Source organism: Mercenaria mercenaria, chromosome 19 (assembly GCF_021730395.1).
Source record: "Mercenaria mercenaria strain notata chromosome 19, MADL_Memer_1, whole genome shotgun sequence".
Lineage (NCBI taxonomy): Eukaryota > Metazoa > Mollusca > Bivalvia > Venerida > Veneridae > Mercenaria > Mercenaria mercenaria.
This window is the reverse complement of record NC_069379.1, coordinates 27939075-27959859: the sequence shown is the minus strand read 5'-3', so window position 1 is coordinate 27959859 and position 20785 is coordinate 27939075. Positions and strand designations below refer to the sequence as shown.

At 34.6% G+C, this 20785-nt stretch overlaps 2 protein-coding genes across 2 annotated transcripts in view; both read left to right on the top strand.

The window, feature by feature from the left end:
• Positions 1–695: 695 nt before the first annotated feature.
• Positions 696–6959, top strand: LOC123542850 (interferon-induced protein 44-like). The gene is made up of 4 exons (XM_053531430.1): positions 696–905; positions 1843–1983; positions 3628–3808; positions 4595–6959. Exons 1-4 carry the CDS (start codon positions 711–713, stop codon positions 4864–4866), a joined length of 789 nt encoding a protein of 262 aa, XP_053387405.1. The 5' UTR covers positions 696–710; the 3' UTR covers positions 4867–6959.
• A 9544-nt stretch (positions 6960–16503) lies between these two features.
• LOC123542874 (uncharacterized) overlaps positions 16504–20785 on the top strand; it is a 70668-nt gene continuing 66386 nt past the window's right edge. The window contains exon 1 of the mRNA XM_053531434.1: positions 16504–16841. Within this exon, the coding sequence (XP_053387409.1) occupies positions 16800–16841 (42 nt within the window). The 5' untranslated portion in view covers positions 16504–16799. The remainder of the gene's footprint in view (positions 16842–20785) is intronic.

Here is a 20785-nt window from a genome sequence, read left to right as displayed (position 1 = left end):
GTTACGTTTTCAATTTGCACTGAATAACCTTTAAAGATAAAGACCTACCTTTAGATATATTTACTTATCATCGCAAGTTCAACATAAAAAAACAAAACAAATATAATTGAGCCGTGCCATGAGAAAACCAACATAGTGGGTATGCGACCAGCAAGGATCCAGACCAGACTGCGCATCCGCTTTCAAAGCCTATTACAATTAGAGAACCCGTTAGCGAATAGCATGGATCCTGACCAGACTGCGCGGATGCGCAGGCTGGTCTGGATCCTTGCTGGTCGCATACCCACTATGTTGGTTTTCTCATGGCACGGCTCATATGTCTAATAGATATTTGTTAAATTAAAACTCTGCAGCCATTTTGTATCCCATTTTTTGCATTACATTTAAGTTTCGCAGTCAATCTTCAAATATAAGATTTGATGTACTTCGAAATTTTAATGATGTATCGATTGAGAAAATAAGTTAAAGTTGTTGCGGCCATTATGATAGCACAGTCATATATAACTTATGATAAGGAGTTATAATGAAACATCGGCATCTCTTTGCCATTTAACGCTTGATCTGTTCTAAGATATTAATATTCAAAATTTTGAATGTTAAGATCTATCTCTGCAATGATCAGAGGAACCAGTTAACAATTCACACGCGAATAAGTAGGTATTTGGTTATTCAACAATTACCAAAAAGCGGCTTTTTATTCTATATATTTTATGAAGTACAATCAAGCTCTGCTGAAGGAAATTGCAAATGCAAGATTTGAAGGGGTTGAAACAGCTAATTTGTTACTTATTGGGCCACAGCAGGCAGGGAAGTCGTCATTTATCAACTCTATCATAAGCATCGCAAAGGGAAGAAAATCCAACAAGACAGCAGCACTGGGTAGAGGAGATTCAGTCACAGAAAGGGTATAGCTACAGCTGCATTAACTTATTACTTTTCAATACCTATGCACACTCATTTATTTAAAGTTATAGCACTCTAGAAAACAATGTTCTTTTTTTTTTAACCGAATGAGGAAGTAGGATCATGATTCCATATTCGTACCGGGTATATTAAAAGACAAAAGACTGAATCAAATAGTGTGAACTTCATGTTTGTTAACTCGAATATCGAATTAAGGGAACAAGGAAACGGTGTGTATGTTAGCTTGTTGTATTTTTATGATTTTGAAACGTAATACATACATGTCTAATGTATCGGTTTTGTATAAAAGCGCTCTTTTTTCAACATTGAGTATCTGCTCTTGCAGTGAAGCAAAGATATGCGATTTATATTGAAATGTTTTAGGGATATAATAATACGTATACGTAGTTGCATTGCCTGATCGACATTTTGCTCTTTGTTTTATATGCATAAATATAAAGAAAAAGTACTGCTTTTAATTTGAATCAAATTAGTATAACGTTTCTACGCATGTCCAGAGTAATAGCTGGATTTGCATATCAAGACCAATGTTAACAGTGCTCGTTCAATAATTGAATATTTTTGATAGGATTTTTAATAAATACAAAGTGTATTTACAAATCAGTTGGTTCACTATAACTATAGAATTGATTTTAATTTAAATTTTGATTAAAGGTAAATGTGGGTTACTTTAATAATATTATCTAGATCAATTGTTTTAATAACCAAGCAGTAGAAAATGAATAGTAAAATTCTAAGCGATTTCGTTCATAAAATTTACTACATTTACATTAATGAGTTAAAAGCTAGAGCATTTCTTTCAATGCATATGAATAAAATGATTAAACATGACTTCAAATCAAGCAATACAATGCTTACATTGAAGCTCTTGCTGACGTTATTTCTTCATTGATATTTTAACACCAGATTTTGTTTTAGTTATTAACAGTAAGTGGCCAAGGTCTTCGGAGGAAACTTCGTTTCAAAGATACTGTAGGAATAATTGAAGCCACTCATCCAGATGTCACCTGCGATAACATTAAACAAATATTGGTTGGTGATGTGAAACATCGCGAAATGGTAAGGCCATGATTAGAACGTGATTCAAATAAATAACTTATGTGAATCGAAATAAATGTCTAGCATCCATTAATGTATAAAAGTAACTCGATCAATCTGACGTCGACAAAGTATCATATATTTACATCAATCTGACTAAAGTACATCTCCTATTACGCTACGCATAGGATCTGACAACGAGCTATTGATGGCCTCGTTCTGACAACCCTTCCGCTAGCCAATCAAAAGCTACCTTACAGCATTCTGTAAGCTTTATAAAGTCTTGGGTTTTGATATCAACAATTTTTAAGTCGAAAGATTTCAGATAGCCGGTTAGCTCAGTCGGTAGGGCACTTGCTCTTTACACGAGAGGTCCCAGGTTCGTGCCCTGGGTTAACTACAAATTTTTCTTTCTCTTTGACATTCGAACAAGTTGTCTGATTGGTTCAAACAAAAATAGATTTGCGAAAATAAAAATAGCAATATTGGAAATCCAAAATAAGTAGAAGACGAATGTGAATGGGTCGTTTTCAGATCTTCGTTTAGAAGATCAAGTACTTTAGTCAGATTGATATTTACATATAGTGATTGAATTTATAGCTGAAGAATATAAAGATATCTGAGACAACTTGGAGTACATATTGATATGTCATTGAGCCATTTTTGAACATCTCCGTTTTGTCGTCATCTAAATGTTTCAGTGTGTGTCTTACTATTCTTCGCACACGTTGTAACATATTATTCTTAAACGTTTTAATGTGTGTCTGACGATTTCATTACACCAGTCGTCCAAACTCTGTCGTAATGTATTATTCTTAAATGTGTCAATGCGTGCCTATCGATTTCTTCACACAAATTGTCGAAACACTGTCTTAATAAATTATTCTTAAATGTTTCAATGTATCCTTGACGATTTCTTCACACATATTGGTGTAAGTCTGTCGTAATAATATTCGAAAAACGGTCGTATTATCGCCGAAACTCTGTCGTAATAAATTCTTCTTTAATATTTCAATGAGTGCCTGATTTCACAAAAATTGCCGAAACACTGTTCTTAAATGACTTTATCCGTCCCTGACGATTTCTTCACAGAAATTGTCGATACACTGTCGTAATAATTTATTCTTAAATGTTTCAATGCATGCCTCTCCATTACTTCAGACAAGTTGTCGAAACACTGTCGTAATATATTATGTTTAAATCTTTCAATGTCTACCTGACGATTGTTCACATCGATAATTGAAACACTGCCGTAATCAGTTATTCTTAAACGTTTCAATATGCGCTGATGATGATCGAAGCTCTCTCGTTATATATTATTTTTAAATATTTCAATGTACACATGACGATTTCTTCTCACTAGTCGTCAAAACTCTACTGTTATATATCATTTTTAAATGTTTCAAAGTACGCCTGACGATTTCTTCACACAAATATTCGAAACAATGTTGTAATGTATTATTCTTAAATGTTTCAAAGTGTGTCTGACGATTTCTTCACACAAATCGTCGAAAAATTGTTGTAATATATTTAAATGTTTCAAAGTGTGTCTGACAATTTCTCCACACAAATCATTGAAACATTGTCATAATATATTATCTTTGAATATTTCAAAATGTGCCTGCCGATTTCCTTTCGTAATATATTATTCTTGTATGTTTCAAGCTGTACCAGGGAAGCCGCTCATATGAGAAAATAGAGTCTACGTATGGGCCTTCTAAGACGACAGCTCACTGTGTCATATTTGTTATTGATGCGAATGTACTTAACACGTACAAGGAAAACGCACACCAAGGCACAATCGAGTTTAAGATCAAGAATTTGATGGATAAAGTTAAAGATATGGGTTTGTACTTAAGCAATTTACAAATGTGTTTTCAATCAGGGCTGTTATATTTCGATCTTCTCAGATCGTTCAGCACGACTTTTATTGTCGTGTTACTGGTACTGTTTAATTTCTCAGCATGAACATTTCGGCCTGGGTGGTTCCAATACTCCCGCTTTCATAGCTTTTGGTATTGTTTAATCACCCCTTGGATATGGTGCCTGCTTTTTAATTTTGTCTTTTGGCAGTTCCTGTGATATGCAGGCTCCATAACCTCAGATCCCCTTTCTAAATATCAGTTTGTATAGTTCTGCTCATTGTTTTCTCGTTTAGGGCAAACCCAATATTTTAACTAGGGACGATACGCGGCTTTTCATGGAATTACACACTAGTGTAGCATTGAAGGGTTCCATGTGCACCGCCGTATGAACACATCTGCGGATGTCGCTAAATTGTGTTTTGTACTTTTAGCATGTGTAAATGTTGAGTTCTGCTCAAGCCGGGGCTAGAGGGCGTGGACGGTAGAATGCATTTCCACTACCGTCCATGAACAGGCTCAATCAAACCGAGCCTGCAACATTTTCGTTTTTGTTGTGTTGAGCGATCTTTGGAGTTTCCACTTTTTCTATTTTATAACATTGTCTTTAACTGATAAAATCTCTAATTATCAAAAAACAACATCTAAAGGCCGTGATACCCTATCTACAATAACGGTAGAGTGTTCTAAATAAGATATTACCAGCTGCAATTGCAGTTGAAATTTAAAAGTATAGCTTAACGAAAAGTAATTTTGTAAAAACTTTACAGGTATACCATTTATCTTAGTCTTGACGAAAATAGATCAGCTGTGCGAGGAAGTGGAAAATGATATCTCTGTGACTTTCCGAAGCGTAGGGGTTAAAGAAGCTGTTGATACAGCGAGGAGAATATTTGGATTTCAAGAAATCGACATATATCCTGTTAAGAACTACGAAAAGGAAACAAAGATGAATCCACTTATGGATATGCTTATTCTAGAAGCAATTCGCCAAGCGATTAATTATTCCGTTGACTATCTCGAAGACTTACAAGAAAACTGAAAGGACTAGAACATGTCAAACAAACTGAAACCCTGTTGCTTTTTAAAACAATTTATTAATACTTACTTGTTAATTACGTTTTATATTAATATAAAAAACTGACATTAAAAGGCAGTGATAGATTGTCATGAAATGTCTTTAAACGAGATACGGGATATCATAATTTATAGCTTCCAGAAATATCACTGGTCAGAAACCAGCCTTTTTTACTGAATTGATGTTGTTTATAAGTCAGTTTCTTAAATATGAACTTACACTGATTGTAAAACTTCAGCTCTGCAACATCAGGAAACACGGCTCATATTATCTAGTGTGGCAAAGGATATACATAAGGGATATTTAATTTACATCTTAAAATGTTACATTTTATACTAAGTCTAGTAAGAGAACCGGTTTTGTGTAAAAAAAAAAAAAAAAAACATGATAAATTAATATTCTCAGGTAAGAAAGGTACATAGATCAGCACCGAAGCAGCTTTAAAATTTTACCAGACAGGTGAGGTACATGACAACAAACCAAAGGGAATCTACCCTGCAAGATACTGTAATGTATAAATTTCGTTCGTTCTCTCCCTTAGATAGAGAAAATAATTGGCGAGTTGATCTTTTTCAAGCAAATTATAGCTTTTAGTGTATTATGAAAACGATATCAATTAATGTCTTCTGTATTCACTTTACTTTCCAGCGTACCATTTCTACCCCACTTGATATCCTTAAGGTGACAGGGGAGTGCAAATTTGCGAATTCCACATTGACGTGTGGGTACCAGTGTTGAAATATCCATAGAAATCTTGTTTTTGCTTAATTTTCTTTGAAACTACTATGAATCATTGCAGATACTATAGACTACATAAAGACGACTCTCCGGTCCTATACACCTGTCGCTTTCCACGCCAGATGTAGTGAAAATCGGCCAAATCACCCAAGAGTTTTATAAACCAAAAAATAGCCTAACCGGGCCTCACTTTGAACTCTGCCATTCACCCATTTTATGTATATTTAAATCCAATTTCGTAGCATATATGTATAGTACGAACATAGATGCATACCCAGGTGGTGTCGAATGTGTCTGCCAACCACCACTTTACCTAATTTTTACTTGAAAAAAAGTGGATGGATGACAGCCACGCATCTGGCCGACTTTTTGTTCTGATATTTATGTTTTAGCCTCAACCGGAAGTACGGAGCTAGGAATTTTAAAATACCCGCCATGTAGAATCATTAACCGTTCCTCATTCCCCAGATACATTAAAGAATTAATAAGGATAAATAACCAGTAAGATAGATATGCCTTTATATCTACCCTGTCCTGTTTATACAGAAAATCGACCAGGCCAAAACTACGAAACCGCCCCCCTGCCACCCAAGAGTAAACTTTTGTTCTATTGCGCATGCGCACACACATTTCATGCACATTATCATGACATAAAACGTTCTTACTAATCTGCCGACAAGTGTTTTGTTCCAACTAAGGGAACAATCGTTTTGATGTTAGGGATAATAAAAACAATATCTTAAATAACGACGAAATAAAGTTGTTATGTAACTCATTTAGTTCGAGCAGTATTATATACTAGCGGAAAAAAGAAACTGTGCATGTGTAAATGTTCATGTATCGCTGAATTTTATAAATTAAAGCTTGAAACTTTACACAGGTAAGCTGTGTATCCCTCTCAGTCATTTGCTGATGCAATAACCATATCAGCTGAGCTGGTGTTAAATAAAGATCAGATATAACCCTGTTGATTTTTTTTTGCGATTTCTTATACATGTCTCCTAAGTTATAGAATATTCTAACACGACCAGCAAATAACCTACATACATGTAGAGCAAAATCAATCTCGGGTTATTCTGCAATATACCACTCGCGTGCAATGACGTCATCCGATCCAGGTGCGTTGCGCGGTCGTAAAAAGTAGTTACCTTTTTTTTTCTAACACTGTTGATACTAGTATGTCGTGTTAGAATCGAAATAATAAGTTCCCAAGTGTGATTTATCATAGAATAACCAGAGTTTTTCGTTCTTATGCGAAACAATATGTCGCTCAGGCCTACGGCCTTCGTGATATATTTTTACGCATAAGAACTCAAAACTCGGGTTATTCTACGATAAACCACGTTTGGGAACTTATTATTTCTTAATTATACCCAATGCACAGTTTCTTTTTTCCGCTAGTGTATGTAGTTCCAGTCAAATTGTTCAGATTTGTGTCAAGCGGTGGTGAGAATAGTAGTTGTTGGTGTTGGTTTATTTTTTTGTCAATGTTATAGACAATAAGAAATTAAATTGTTATCATTGTACTCTGTTTCATCCATCAGCAAATTAACAAAGAAGGAACATTTTCCTAGATCTTTGAGCACAAACCTTTTAGAAAGTCGATCTTAATGAATCAACGTTTGAATATGTAACATTCTCGATTTAGTAACTGTAAAATTACTTGCTGTCTGTGTAGATGCTAATTTCTATTCAACCCATGGCTGGGGTCTGCCAAGCATACAACAGTTTCATTATTGTCATGCTTGGTGACCTGTTAGTTTTCCCTTCTGTTTTATAGCGATATTCAGTGTCTATTCTTACTGGCCGTATAACTGTTTAGACATTTATGTGTTTATGTTTGGTATAAACACTTAACTGTAGTTTCTCCTTCACAATAGATGCTAAATTGCTTATATATATGTTAGTCTGTTTAAACAAAATATCACACAATGGTAGGAGAAAGGTAGTTACACAGGCCTTGTTTATAATAAATGTTAGGAATGTCTATGTTATAAATTCTGATTTTATTCTTAGTGTAATGCTATATACACACTAATGTATGCCCATATATCATTGATTTCAAATTATATATAACATACATTTTGAACATTACAGACATTCAATGTTATGTTTAGAAGATGTAGAATATTTATTTTATTGAAATGGAAAAGTAAATTGAAAGACTCAAATTAGAGCAGACAAATGGCAATTTTAGCTGTAGTTTGACCATTTAGCCTAATAAATTATCGTAGTCATGTTGCTTGCTGTCAAATTGTTATCTTTTTTTAATTCCTTATCAATGAGCATTCGTTGTAAGCATTATGTTCATGAATATGTAAGCATTATGTTCATGAATATGTAAGCATTATGTTCATGAATATGTAAGCATGCGAAACGTGTAAATTCTTAGTTTGACGTAATCTGCGCATATGTCACAAAACTGACAACCTCAATTAAAAAAAAATAAATTATCATCCTTTAAACAACCTCTTATTTCTGTTATTTATTCAAAGCCGTACGAGTCTCTTAAACATTATTTAAAGCGTATTATATTGCATGTTCATATATATTTACTCCGATATGAAAACGGTAAGAATTTAAAAAAAAATCCATGATATCTGCTAAATTTCTCTAGTTGGCTTGTTCATCATTTGATTTGGGTAGTACCACTTATTATTCAAAGGGGGTGTTTTCTGAAACTTTACTGACTGAATAGCGAACAGTACACATCATGATCAGACTGCACGGGTGTGCAAGCTTATCTTGGTCTGCACTGGTCGCAAAGGCAGAATCACTTTCCGCCAGCAGGCTAAAGGTCAAACATTGCATAAAGAACGACCTCCTAATAGTTTGAAAGAATTTGAAAAAGGAAAATATTTCCACTGCTTTATCCTGTTTAGGTATAATTACAAGAACAAATATACCTTTAAGTTGTTTCGTGTAGCACTAATTTTATCTTCAAACATATTGATGATTTTTGACCTCTTATACTATATATTGAATATGATATATGACAGTATATGTACTGTAATGAATTAATCAAATCCAGTTTAGCTGATATGAGTCGTGTTCTGCACTTCTTTGTATAGCAGAAAGTAATGCTGGTAGGCTGGCAGGTAAGCACGTAAGTAAATAGGTAGACAGTCAAACAGACAGACATACAGATAGACAAAATAAAGAGAGAAGTAAACTTAATCGATATTACAAGTAAGTCTATTGATGTTTCCATGATGTACGTTTCAGTGATATTTATATGTGTGTTATTTACATTCTATTGTCAATCTCAAAGTAGAGTTGTGTAAGTTTGGTTGACGCTGAAGTTCTGGTCTTATTCCAAGTTATCATTGTCAGTTGTGGAGCTCATCAGTAACCAAATAAGTGCTGGAAATATATTTTCCACCTGTTTGCAGTTGCATCTGTATAGCAGCTTTCTGTTCGCCTTTGGGCGCAATTTCTGAATGTCCTGCTTACATGTTGACTGCGGCTAAGTCCAGCAAAACATAACAGTTCTAAATTTATTGACGGTTTTTTGTAAAACTGAATAAAGACGAACCCTCGGCTTATGAAAGGCTAGAGAAACAGTGTGATTGAGAGGACTATGAAATATTTGTGAATACATTATAAAGTTACAATAAACAGTTCGAAAAAAATTGAACATAATCAAACATATAATTACCCATTGTGTATTTGATAATTAAACAAATAATTACCCATTGTGTATTTGATAAATTTCTTCTTTGCTTCAGACGCAATTAATTAACCTGCATATTATCATTCCAAATAGTTTTTCTTAGAAGTTTTAATCTCATTGAAACGGAGCTCAAAATTGTATACTTCTTTTCTTCTACAGTCTCCCGTGCGAAATTCTATCATATTTTGTGAGAACGTATGGAAGCCTTTCATTACGTCTAGCTACGGATACAAACGTAGTAATCTGTATTGATCCGTACCTTAGCCCACAATTTTACATACTGCCAAAATCCATAAAACTTATCGATGATAATCTACCTCTTGGATACCCTGGCCGACTTATTGTGTCTGCATATGATTCATGCACGGATCATATATCTAAATACGTTGACCACACTCTGCAACCATTTGTGCAGTCCCTGCCGTCGTATATAAAAGACACAAACGATTTTATTACAAAGCTTAAACAGCATAAACTAAGCAACCATAAAACATTTCTAGTTACATTGGATGTTAATTCTTTGTATACAAATATCCCACACACTGAAGGTATAGAAGCATGCAAATATTTTTTGGAAAATAGTAACTATAATGGTAGATTGTCAGTGGACAGTGTATGTAAACTCATACAAACTGTATTAGAAAACAACTTCTTCAAGTTTAATAATGATAATTATCTACAAAAAACTGGGACAGCTATTGGTAGTCCCATGGCTCCATCTTTTGCTTCCTTATTCATGGGTAAACTTGAACAATCTTTTCTTAAAAGTTGTGAGTTGAAACCAGATGTTTGGTTTAGATTCTTGGATGATATTTTCATGCTCTGGAGTCATTCTTTAGATGAGCTTAAGAAATTAATTGAGTTGTTAAATACAGTTCATCCAATGATTAAGTTCACATATAACATATCTGAATCTGAAGTATCATTTTTAGATGTAGATGTTAGTATAGATGATAAACATAACATCAGCACCAATGTACATGTCAAACCTACCAATATTCACCAATATGTTGATTATAGTTCGTGCCATCCTAAAGCACGTAAGGATGGTATACCTTACAGTCAAGCTAAACGGTATCGTCGAATATGTTCTGATGAGAATCAATTTTTTGGTAATATCGAACAGCTTCGGCAACACTTCCTTGTTAGAAACTACCCAGAGTCTGTTATTAATACAGCATTTGAGAAAGTTATGTGTATGTCACAAGATGATGCACTTAGAGCCTCTGTGAAACAAGATCAAACTATTGTGCCTTTTGTAGTTGAGTACAACACATCTCTTCCTAATATTGGCAACATTATTAACAAATACTGGGATTTACTTCAGTTGTCAAATAATCCTGCTGTTAAAAATGCTACATTCGTGTAAACCTACCATGGCTTTTAAACGTCCTAAGAATTTGAAGGACATTCTAGTTAAAACTGACTTTCATATGTTGTCTGATGTTAATTATACTTCGTCTAAATGTAATCGTTCAAGATGTTCGCATTGTTCTTACATTACTGAAAGTGATAGTTTTAATAGTTCTCAGTGTAAGAAAACCTTCAAGCTTAAGAATAATGCAACTTGTAAAAGTTCAGATGTAATATATCTAATAACATGTAAGAAGTGTAAAATGCAATATGTAGGCCAAACTAGCCAGCAAGTTTCAAGACGCATGAATAAACATCGTTTTGATATTACAAGTTTTATCGATCCTGCATTTTCTAGTCATGTAGCAATTCATTTTAATCAAAATGGTCATAGCTTAAATGACTTTAGCTTTATGCCTATTGATGTTATACATGATGATATGAGGAGGCTTCTAAAGGAAACTTACTGGATTCACAAACTAGATACTATTTTTCCGAAAGGAATGAATTCAAAAGTAATGTATAATTTTTCATAAGTCTCTTCACTTCATAGTGTTTTCTGTTATGTAACACAAACTGTGGTTTTCTTAATGTCAGTTAGTACTGTTTTTGCTGGTATTTTCTTTTTTTGTCTATAACACAATTTACCCAGTGATTTTGTATCTTTGTGATCCTGTACTTACTGTTATTATGATTATTAACATTATTATTTTAAATAATGTCTATAATCTTAATATGTATTAAGTTTAACCACTTTTAATTTTAATTTTTATCATAATATACTTTAAACAGTACTTTAGATATATACATTTGTGTAAACATTATGTAGCCTATTGTACATTGTAATTTTTACGCCAAAATGTTTGTAACGTAACGTCATCTTTTATGACGTCATATATTCATGACGTTGTTTATTTCATATCATATTTGTTTACTTCCTGAAGAAGACTAATAAAAATAGTCAAAACGTTGAATAAAAATGGAGTTAGCTTTGTAATTCTCCTGTACTTTGAGGTGCGGCTCAGATACGGATTGATACGGATAACTACGTTTCTATCCGTGGCTAGACATAGCTATCCGCGCCGTATGTGTGACTGTGGTATAAAGACCATTCACACATACGGATATGTCCGCGCGTTGAGGTACAGTGCGGATGGGATTGGTCTGTGGGGATGCGGGCACGGATAAGTACGGAGCAGTACGTCTTAGTACGGAAAAAATGGGGAGAAACGGGGAACAAAAATACAGGACACGAAAAAGTACTACGTTGAACTACGATTTACTGCGCCTGGCAACTTGCCCAGCGCGTGGACGGGTCTGCGTTGGTGAACGTATACCACATTTATATAACACTCTTTTCATGCACGTGTACACGTTCAAAAGTGCTTCACAGAAAAATTGCAAAAATACTAACAAATACACATATAAAAATAATGCATTCCACATTGACAAAATTCATCAATGTAAAACGTGTAGATTAAACAAGGCAAACATACATACATATTTAAAAGTATTTAGGTTACCCTTGGATAAAATACTGTTCTACGCAGTTTTATGAAGAAGAAATTAAAAAAAGCATCAATGTATCGGTCAGTTAACAAAATATTATACAAAGAAGTGGGTTTTTAGCAGGCTTTTGAAAGCAGCTAGCGTGTCAGCTTCCCTGATCTTGACGGGAAGGGAGTTCCAAAGCTTCGGAGCAGTGCAAGAAAAGCTGCGATTGCCATACATCATGGTTTTAGTTTTTGACATACCCAGTGACAGTGTTTCTTGTGATCTTAGGTTTCTGACCGGTTTATACACTTCTATCATATCCCTAATATAGGCAGGGGACTGATTGTGTAAAGCTTTAAATGTGTGGGTCAGAACCTTGTACTGCACCCTGTATTTTACTGGCAACCAATGGAGCTCCTTCAGAACCGGTGTTATATGATTGCGACGGGGCGTCTTGGTGGTTACGCTAGCTGCCGCGTTCTGGACATGTTGCAACTTGTTCATTGTGCTCTTTGGAATACCACTTAACAAGGCATTACAGTAGTCTAACCGTGAAGTAACCAGGCTGTTGATAAGGGTCTTTGTGGCATCACTGGTAAGATACCGTCTGATGTGACCTATTCTGCGAAGTTGTGCATATCCAGCCCGGCACACAGAGTTGACTTGTTGTTCCATATCCATATTGCTGTCAAGTACTGCACCAAGATTCCTAACACATTTTGTGGATTTTATCACGGAGTCACCGACCTTAATAGAGACGTCATCAATGTACTTCGACGTTGAACTACGGGCAGCTTCGGATAACTACGTTCAGCTACGGATCAATACGGCAAGGTACGTTTCGGTGCGGATGACTACGTTTTAGTACGTTTAACTACCGATGACTACGTTTTAGTACGTTTAACTACGGATTAACTTACTTCGCGGTTCGAACTGGCTGTAACAAATGTTTTCTTGTTTTTTATTCTGTTTTATTCCTTGTATACTAGATCCGCCATTTTGACTGTTTTATTTTTTCTAATTCACTGCTGGCAAACAATAGTTTTTTCCTCTCGTTATCAAGGGTACTAGTCATTGTGTAACATTTTCAATCAGTACCTGGATTATCTCCTACTAACTGTCATCTGTCTATTTGTATTATTTCTATACCGGTTTTCTATTGTACTTCAATTCTCTTCGTTTCATTGTTTACTCATGCGAGACGAGAAGGTCAATATCTAGTATACAGTTGGGTTTTTTGCTTTTCTGGTTTTAGTTCAATTGGTATCTATATAAACCACCGGTATAAGGTCTCACTATTGTATTACTTTCCATCACATCATATTTATATTCTAGTCTGTACAGAACACAGAACGAATATTTTTAAACATACATGTACGTTACATTTTACTGTTGTTCTTTTTTTCATAAAACCCGAGATTAGTTTTCGTTGGGTTTGATGTCACTCCGAGAAAAAATTCTGATGGTAGAGTGGGGTGACAGATGAACTTCCGGGCATTATTTCAGGCACAGACGGGCACCTGTGATAATTCTCGTATAATTTGACATATCGCTTAAACTACTGAAAGATTCAAATTATGTGATAAGTAATCTTAACGCATCATGACAAACCATGTTCCCTAAAAAAATGTCATACATTTATGATTTACAAAACTTCATCCTCCAAAGTACTTTTCTACGATCATGTACATTTTAACAAAATCTTAGCCGGTAAAACTGACACAAACCTGAAATACAGCCTGCGTAATGTTCTGAACAATTCACTCAGCAAAACGTTTAAATAAATTAGACTTAAGATGTTCGCAAGGGCTGGTTCAGTGGCGAAAAGTTCTTACCAAAGACTCAGTCGGTGCCATGCGTTCACCACAAGAAAAAATGATGCCTGCGTTACCTACCTACCTACCTACCTACCTGGACATTGTGATAGTACCGCAAATGAATAAGCCACAGGGATAGCGCTACTAAATCACAGACACAACATTCATATACAAGCAATGGACAGAACCCTGTGCCTTATGATCTCTCATAGTTATATCTATAAACGCGTAATTTGTTTCAAAATAACTTCCAACATGAAATTCCGATTAATTTTGAAATGAATGCCTCAGTATACTACATCTTAACATATTATTAACTATTCTAACACGATCTGATTCATTTTCCTATTAAACAAAGAAGGCTGGAAACAGTGAATTATTAAACAACAATTCACTGTTCTGACGTCACAACTATTACGTCATAGCGTCAAGCGGCGTAGCGGCGCGCTGGAAAAGAACCCGACTGAAAACGGGCAAATATTTAATGCATGCCGACAAGGGTGTACTTTAAAGTGCTTGATAACGTGTTAGAATCGAAATAATATATCTCATTTAGTGATTTGCTCTTGAATAAATCACTGTTTGTCGTTCAGATGCGTAGCATTATATCACTCGGGCTACGCCCTCGTGATATAATTCCTTCGCATCTAACTCCAAACAGTGATTTATTCAGCGACAAATCACCGATGAGATATAGATTTCTATTATTTCTTAATTATTCTACAACTAAAATGGATAAAATTTCACAAATTATACAATAGACTTAATATGAGACAGCGGTACTTGCAAATCAATAAAGGATGAAGAAGCATACTTTATCTAAAGTTTCATCTTAATAGTTTTATATTTTGCTTAAGGAAGATTTTTAATTTTCACATACAGTGGTTTAATTGTAAAGAAAGTGTATCCCGAAGATCATAAAAGAGATATATATTTAAAATCGATTTTTATGCGAGTTCAACTTCAATTACGTATGCCCTGCAGTTTGATTTTGACACGTGAGAGTTCAGTTTAAAGACTCGTCTGCAGATTAGGGTAAGCTGTATGACTTTGAAAATATGGAAACCTTCTCTATAAAAGTCGTCCGTAAATTGTGACAATGGAAACGCTGTTATAACAACTTGTATGATACTGTAAAAGATGTTTCTACTATTGGCATTATCATATTTGAAGAAAGATCAAAGATGTCGTGCGAGGGTCCTTCTTGATTGAAAATGTTTAAACCAAAGTCATCATTTAACTTGCATTTATTGCAATATGAACCGAATGATGTACAATTCCAATTTCTGATTCTAATATGAATCTATATCTCTAATAGTCTATAATTATGTTTTAATGCTAAATTTAATGCCCATGTCTCCTTAATGGAAATGCAATACCTGTTCAAAGCTTTATAAAGTAAACTTTTCTCTTTGCATAATGCTTAAAAAATATCTATCAGTTAAGATAATGCGTAAATTTTGTATTACCCGTAGAGAAATGATTTGAGCTAATTATGAAACATTTGTGGTATATTTCTACAACACAACAAAAAAAGCTGTAACGGAAAACTATTATAGACGGGTTGCTTCCAAAATTTTAATTTTATGCAAAATATAGAAAAAGGGGAGGAAGTGGTAGGGAGTAGAAAATGGGAGTGGGGTGAAGGGGAAAGTGAAACAAGGATGAAAATTAAAAAGAGAATACCACGTTTCTCAATCACAGTTACCCTACAATGTAAACCATAGCAGCGCAGACACTATGTACAAAGACAAACTCACACTAGTCAGATAAAACACTAATGTTTTGCCCAAGACAAATAGACGTTTTCAAGGACAGATAACTCTTTTTCAATACCGGTGATCTATGATTTTTATTGCATATTTTTGTTTTTTAGATGAATGTCCATCAATATCTAAAGAAACTCGGAAAAAACACCCCAAATTCTAGCGTACGTCCTTAACATTACCTAAAAGGGGGTTCCAGGGCAGATAGAGCTTTTCTCCTCCTCTTACAGTATTTCCCATACCTTAAAGTAATTTTATTTAAATTGTGTTGTTTTCTTTACAAACGGGGACATCTTCGCCATGTTTTGTTCTATATCTTATTCACTAATATCTCAGGATGGTTTGCTAGTATCTCCCATACCCCTCCCCCCACCCCCAATTTGCTATCCCCATCACAACTCTACCCCTTCCGCTTGACCTTCATGACTTTTCCAGATTTTGATGATAAAAGACCTGTTGGGGAGAATTACAATAAGATCTAGCAGCTTTCAATTCAATCCGTTTGTCTTGATATTTGTATAATTATTATTATTGTATAGATGTTATATGTCATGTATGTCTTGATAAAATGCATTTGTTTAAACCAAAAGACCTATTGAATTTAACATTTTTATCATATATATTGCTTTATTATTTAAGTTTTATATTTCAGATATTCGATATATCACAGATAGTCGTACATTATACCATAATCTTAACGATTATTTTATAATTATAAACCAGCTGTATATATTTTGTAGCGTATTTTTGAAAAGCAAAACAACAATAAACTTCTTGTGAGGGGGAGACATGTTGTTAGTGAAAAGCTTTATTTAAATAAAGTTATTAGCAAAAATGTACATGTTGAAGCATTAAAAGTTAATCGAGTATGACTTTAAATTTATATTTTTTTAGGTGAATATGGCGAATCCCGTAAGATTGGTCTCTTTCATAGTTCGCATCATATTATGTGTCTTTGTTAAAAAAAAATCTGATTCGATTGTCACTAACCCATCACTGGGATTACATAGCCACCGAAACGAAGGCCGTACTTGTTGAATTGGAATATTTGTTTTCATGTTTATAAAAATGATGGGTTATGATAAAGTTATTGTTATGGTAAGTAAATGTTTTCTTATACTTTTTTGAATTTTGAAATTAAGCGTACGTAATATCTATGAAATGAGAGCATATTTCTCCATGCAGAGCTAATATTCTTCTTATTACATTTTTGCGTTGTATTTCTTTAAATGAGCCGCGCCATGAGAAAATCAGCATAGTGGCTTTGCGACCAGCTAACAGTTTCTCTAATGGCAATAGGCTTTGAAAGCTAACAGCATGGATCCTGACCAGACTGCGCGGATGCGCAGGCTGGTTTGGATCCATGCTGGTCGCAAAGCCACTATGTTGGTTTTCTCATGACGCGGCTCAAATAACTTTGACATTGTCTTTATCTCAGTTGGCAAATAACTTTGACAATGTCCTTATCACATGTTCCGAGACCTTATAAGATTGGGTCTGTTGCACTTAAATTACAAAAAAAAACGCAAACCTAATTTAAAAACAATAGGCTAGGTACATACTCTATAAGACACGTGCATATTGTAACCATGCATCATGTATTTACTCTGTTAGAATTTCCGAGGAAGACCCGTCCTACCTTTCTATCCCAAAATATGTGTTCAAACTGAGCACTTAGGAATGCGGATTTGATATTTCTATTGGAATTGAAACAATTGGTCAGTCTTATACCAGTAACTCTTGAGCATTTAAAGTTTTGAAATATACAGGGGTACAGTACCTGGATGATTTTGAACTGTATATGAGCAACATAGCTACGAACCAAGTAGAGATGCTGTGATTGTGCGGTAAGTGAGGTAGGGTGTCTCCATCTCAATGTGGATTGGGTTTTTGGAGCCTCCCCTTGAAAATGTTTCCGCAAGATATGCGTTCTCTTGCTATATTCTAGCATTAATTTATATATATTTTTGTATGTCACATTTGTTACACAATACAAAGATAATCATTTGAATTCATAGTTTATCACACCTCCCAATCTTACCGGCAGGGATTGCGTGCGATAGTGTATAGAATTACAGCTGAAGCAGCTCCGGATATTTTGAGGAATATAAACATTTCTCGTATACATAGTCCTATGTAACTTTACCCTAGAAAGTGTGTGCTTAGTAGTTTGATCGCTCTGGCACAATACGCTACACGATACATTAGTATTCATTAATAGTTTTATCTAAGATTCTAAAATGTTTGATATCTGTTTCGCAGATTTTATTCTTGAATTACTTAGATACAACGATAAATAACAAAATGAGTTATGACCAACTAAGAATATTGAAAAAACAGAGATTTGCGAATTGCTCTATACAATACATGCCATGACACAACAACTTTAAATCAACAGCAACAGTAAATATATGAGCTGTGTCATGAGAAAACCAACATTATGGCTTTGCGACCAGCATCCGCGCAGTCTGGTTAGGATCCATACTGTTCGCTAACAGTTTCTCTAATTGCAATAGACTTTGAAAGCGAACAACACGGATCCTGACCAGACTGCGGATGCGCAGCTGGTCTGGATCCATGCTGGTCGCAAAGCCACTATGTTGGTTGTCTCATGGCACGGCTCATATAGTTGTTTCAAAATATGTGCGTCACTGGAAAACTGTGTTATTCTATGAATCATTTTGTTGTACAACTGCCAAGGCCTGCGCAGGCATATTGTGTATCGCTAAAGGGACCAAAAATGTGTCTGTTAGGGTAAATACATCTAAACACTTACCTAATCCCAACTGCTACACCTGTAAACTAATTGTATATTCGAACCGTGTGCACTACCAGTTCATATCATTTTTGAAATCTTCTTCAGTGTTTAATTTATTGCTTGTCTTCTTTTCACCCGACTTTTTGACAGATAAATGTTTCTACCCACACAAATATTTCAAGTTTTTTCACGCGAAACGTAACTTGTTTTTCTACTAGATGTAAACCATATCTTATATTGGCAAACGCAAATTCAAACTGCGTAAATTGTTAAATGATATTTCGGTATCCAGATTTGGATATAGACTGATAATTTAATTGCAACCTTTAAAAGATCTTTAAAGACCCGCCACAAAATTACTGTATTCTTTTGCATTTCCATGATGGTAATCATACACGCTTTGCATGAAGATAATCGGAAATAACAAGCATCTAGTTACAATTTCATAGTGACATATATATAAGAAAATGTGTTCAATGTCTAAACTTATTATTAAATTAATGTTTACACACAGTAGTAGTATGCACGTTACTTGATGTATTAAGGTGAGTTTAGACCACACTTTGTTTATACAGTGTAAGATAATTATTTTTCTATGTTTATAAAACAGAGAATGATTAAATATAGACCTTGAGCTGAAAATTGACCCTGCTCCCCCTCCTCCCCCCAGGGGGAATTTTCAACAGTATGATTTCCTTAAACTTTATGGTAATTGGCATTCACAGACAAAAGTTTGCAAGTTTCCGTTGGGGCTTTAACGAGTTACGGAGATTTAAAATACGTTACCATGCCAATTTTTATTTAATTCACCATTTATGATAATTTATTATTATAAACATGCCAATTGTACAATTAATCATAATAAACAAAACATTTACATATGTTTATGTATTTAAAATTGAAATTATCATATGTTCATACCTTTTATGTATTATCTGTAACTTACGTTACTTTTTTTGAAATTACTAGAACATAAAAATATATCAACAAATATGATGATTTTTGAAGTTGTAAAATAATGATAATGGCCAATACACAGTTCAATAATTATATCTATATAATAATAACACTGCCGCCCCCCCCCCCCCCCCCCGAGTTTACATATTCAATACGTCACGTATAATACGTTACCTTTCCGAAATATGACTATATATGTTAAAGAAAAAATATTTAAAATTTTGGTATTACCTATATGGTTAGGATTTTAAAACAAGAGCTGTCACTAATGGTGACAAATGCCCCTGCAGCGCCTTGACCTTTGACCTGGTGACCTTGACCTTTGACCTGGTGACCCCAAAGTCAGTAGAGGTCGTATACTCAATAAGTACTATCAGCATTTGAAGTTTGAAGGTCCTAGGTGTACTGGTTCGCGAGTAAAGTGCCTTTATGCAAAAAGTTAACGTTGTGACGAACGAGCTAACGAACGGACGGACAGTTGAAAACTAATATGCCTCCCTCCGGGGGCATAAAAATTGATACATTGGACTATAAATAAACATCAACAGACATGAACAACATTATCAAATTAATGTATATAGATTTTATAATTCATTAGACAATATTATTTAAATGTATATTAAGAATATATAGCTCTTTAATGTCAAAGTATGACTGCATATTATAATTATCATTAGAATAAATGAACTCCGCAATGCGAAGCAATATTAGTCTTAAGGTATGACCTCTGACCTTAAAACAAACGAGATTCCCCATGGACGGTTAATTACTATATTGAAGCAGTTATTCCACACATATCTTATAATAACAAAAATTAAGGTCATGGGATACCCTGACCCATGTTCATAAACTTCCAGGATGCCTAGAAAAACACCAAATTATTGAGGCCCTGTGATACCCAGAGCAAGGACCATAATACTAACACTAATGTATGCCAGGTGATACACATATTGTATTAGTTCAAAAACTCCTGGGTTGCACGGAGAAATGTACCAAATTATTATCGTGCTGGAATACCCAGGAATGGGACTATCATACCCATACTAATGTGTACTACGGGATACCCATTGTAACCTAAATTTCTAAAACACAGTCAAGATACCTAGCAAAACGTACAAATCTGAGAAACTTGAAGGTTTGGCGGACGGATGGACATAGTTTCTGCATCTTTCACAAGGACAAACCTGAGATACCCAGGAAACTGGGAAGACTTCAAACAGATGGACACAGTTTCTGGGTCTATTGCCGGACTTGGCTTTGCCTCTGCTGACACATATCTAAAAGAGGATTCAAAGTAAATGATCCAAGACCCGTAGTCCCTTTACTA

Excerpts from the sequence above, each read along its gene's own strand:
- LOC123542850 (XM_053531430.1), top strand. The coding sequence starts at position 711 with ATGAAGTACAATCAAGCTCTGCTGAAGGAAATTGCAAATGCAAGATTT. Across the intron at positions 906-1,842 it reads GAGATTCAGTCACAGAAAGG|TTATTAACAGTAAGTGGCCA; the intron begins GTATAGCTACAG and ends ATTTTGTTTTAG. Across the intron at positions 1,984-3,627 it reads ATGTGAAACATCGCGAAATG|CTGTACCAGGGAAGCCGCTC; the intron begins GTAAGGCCATGA and ends GTATGTTTCAAG.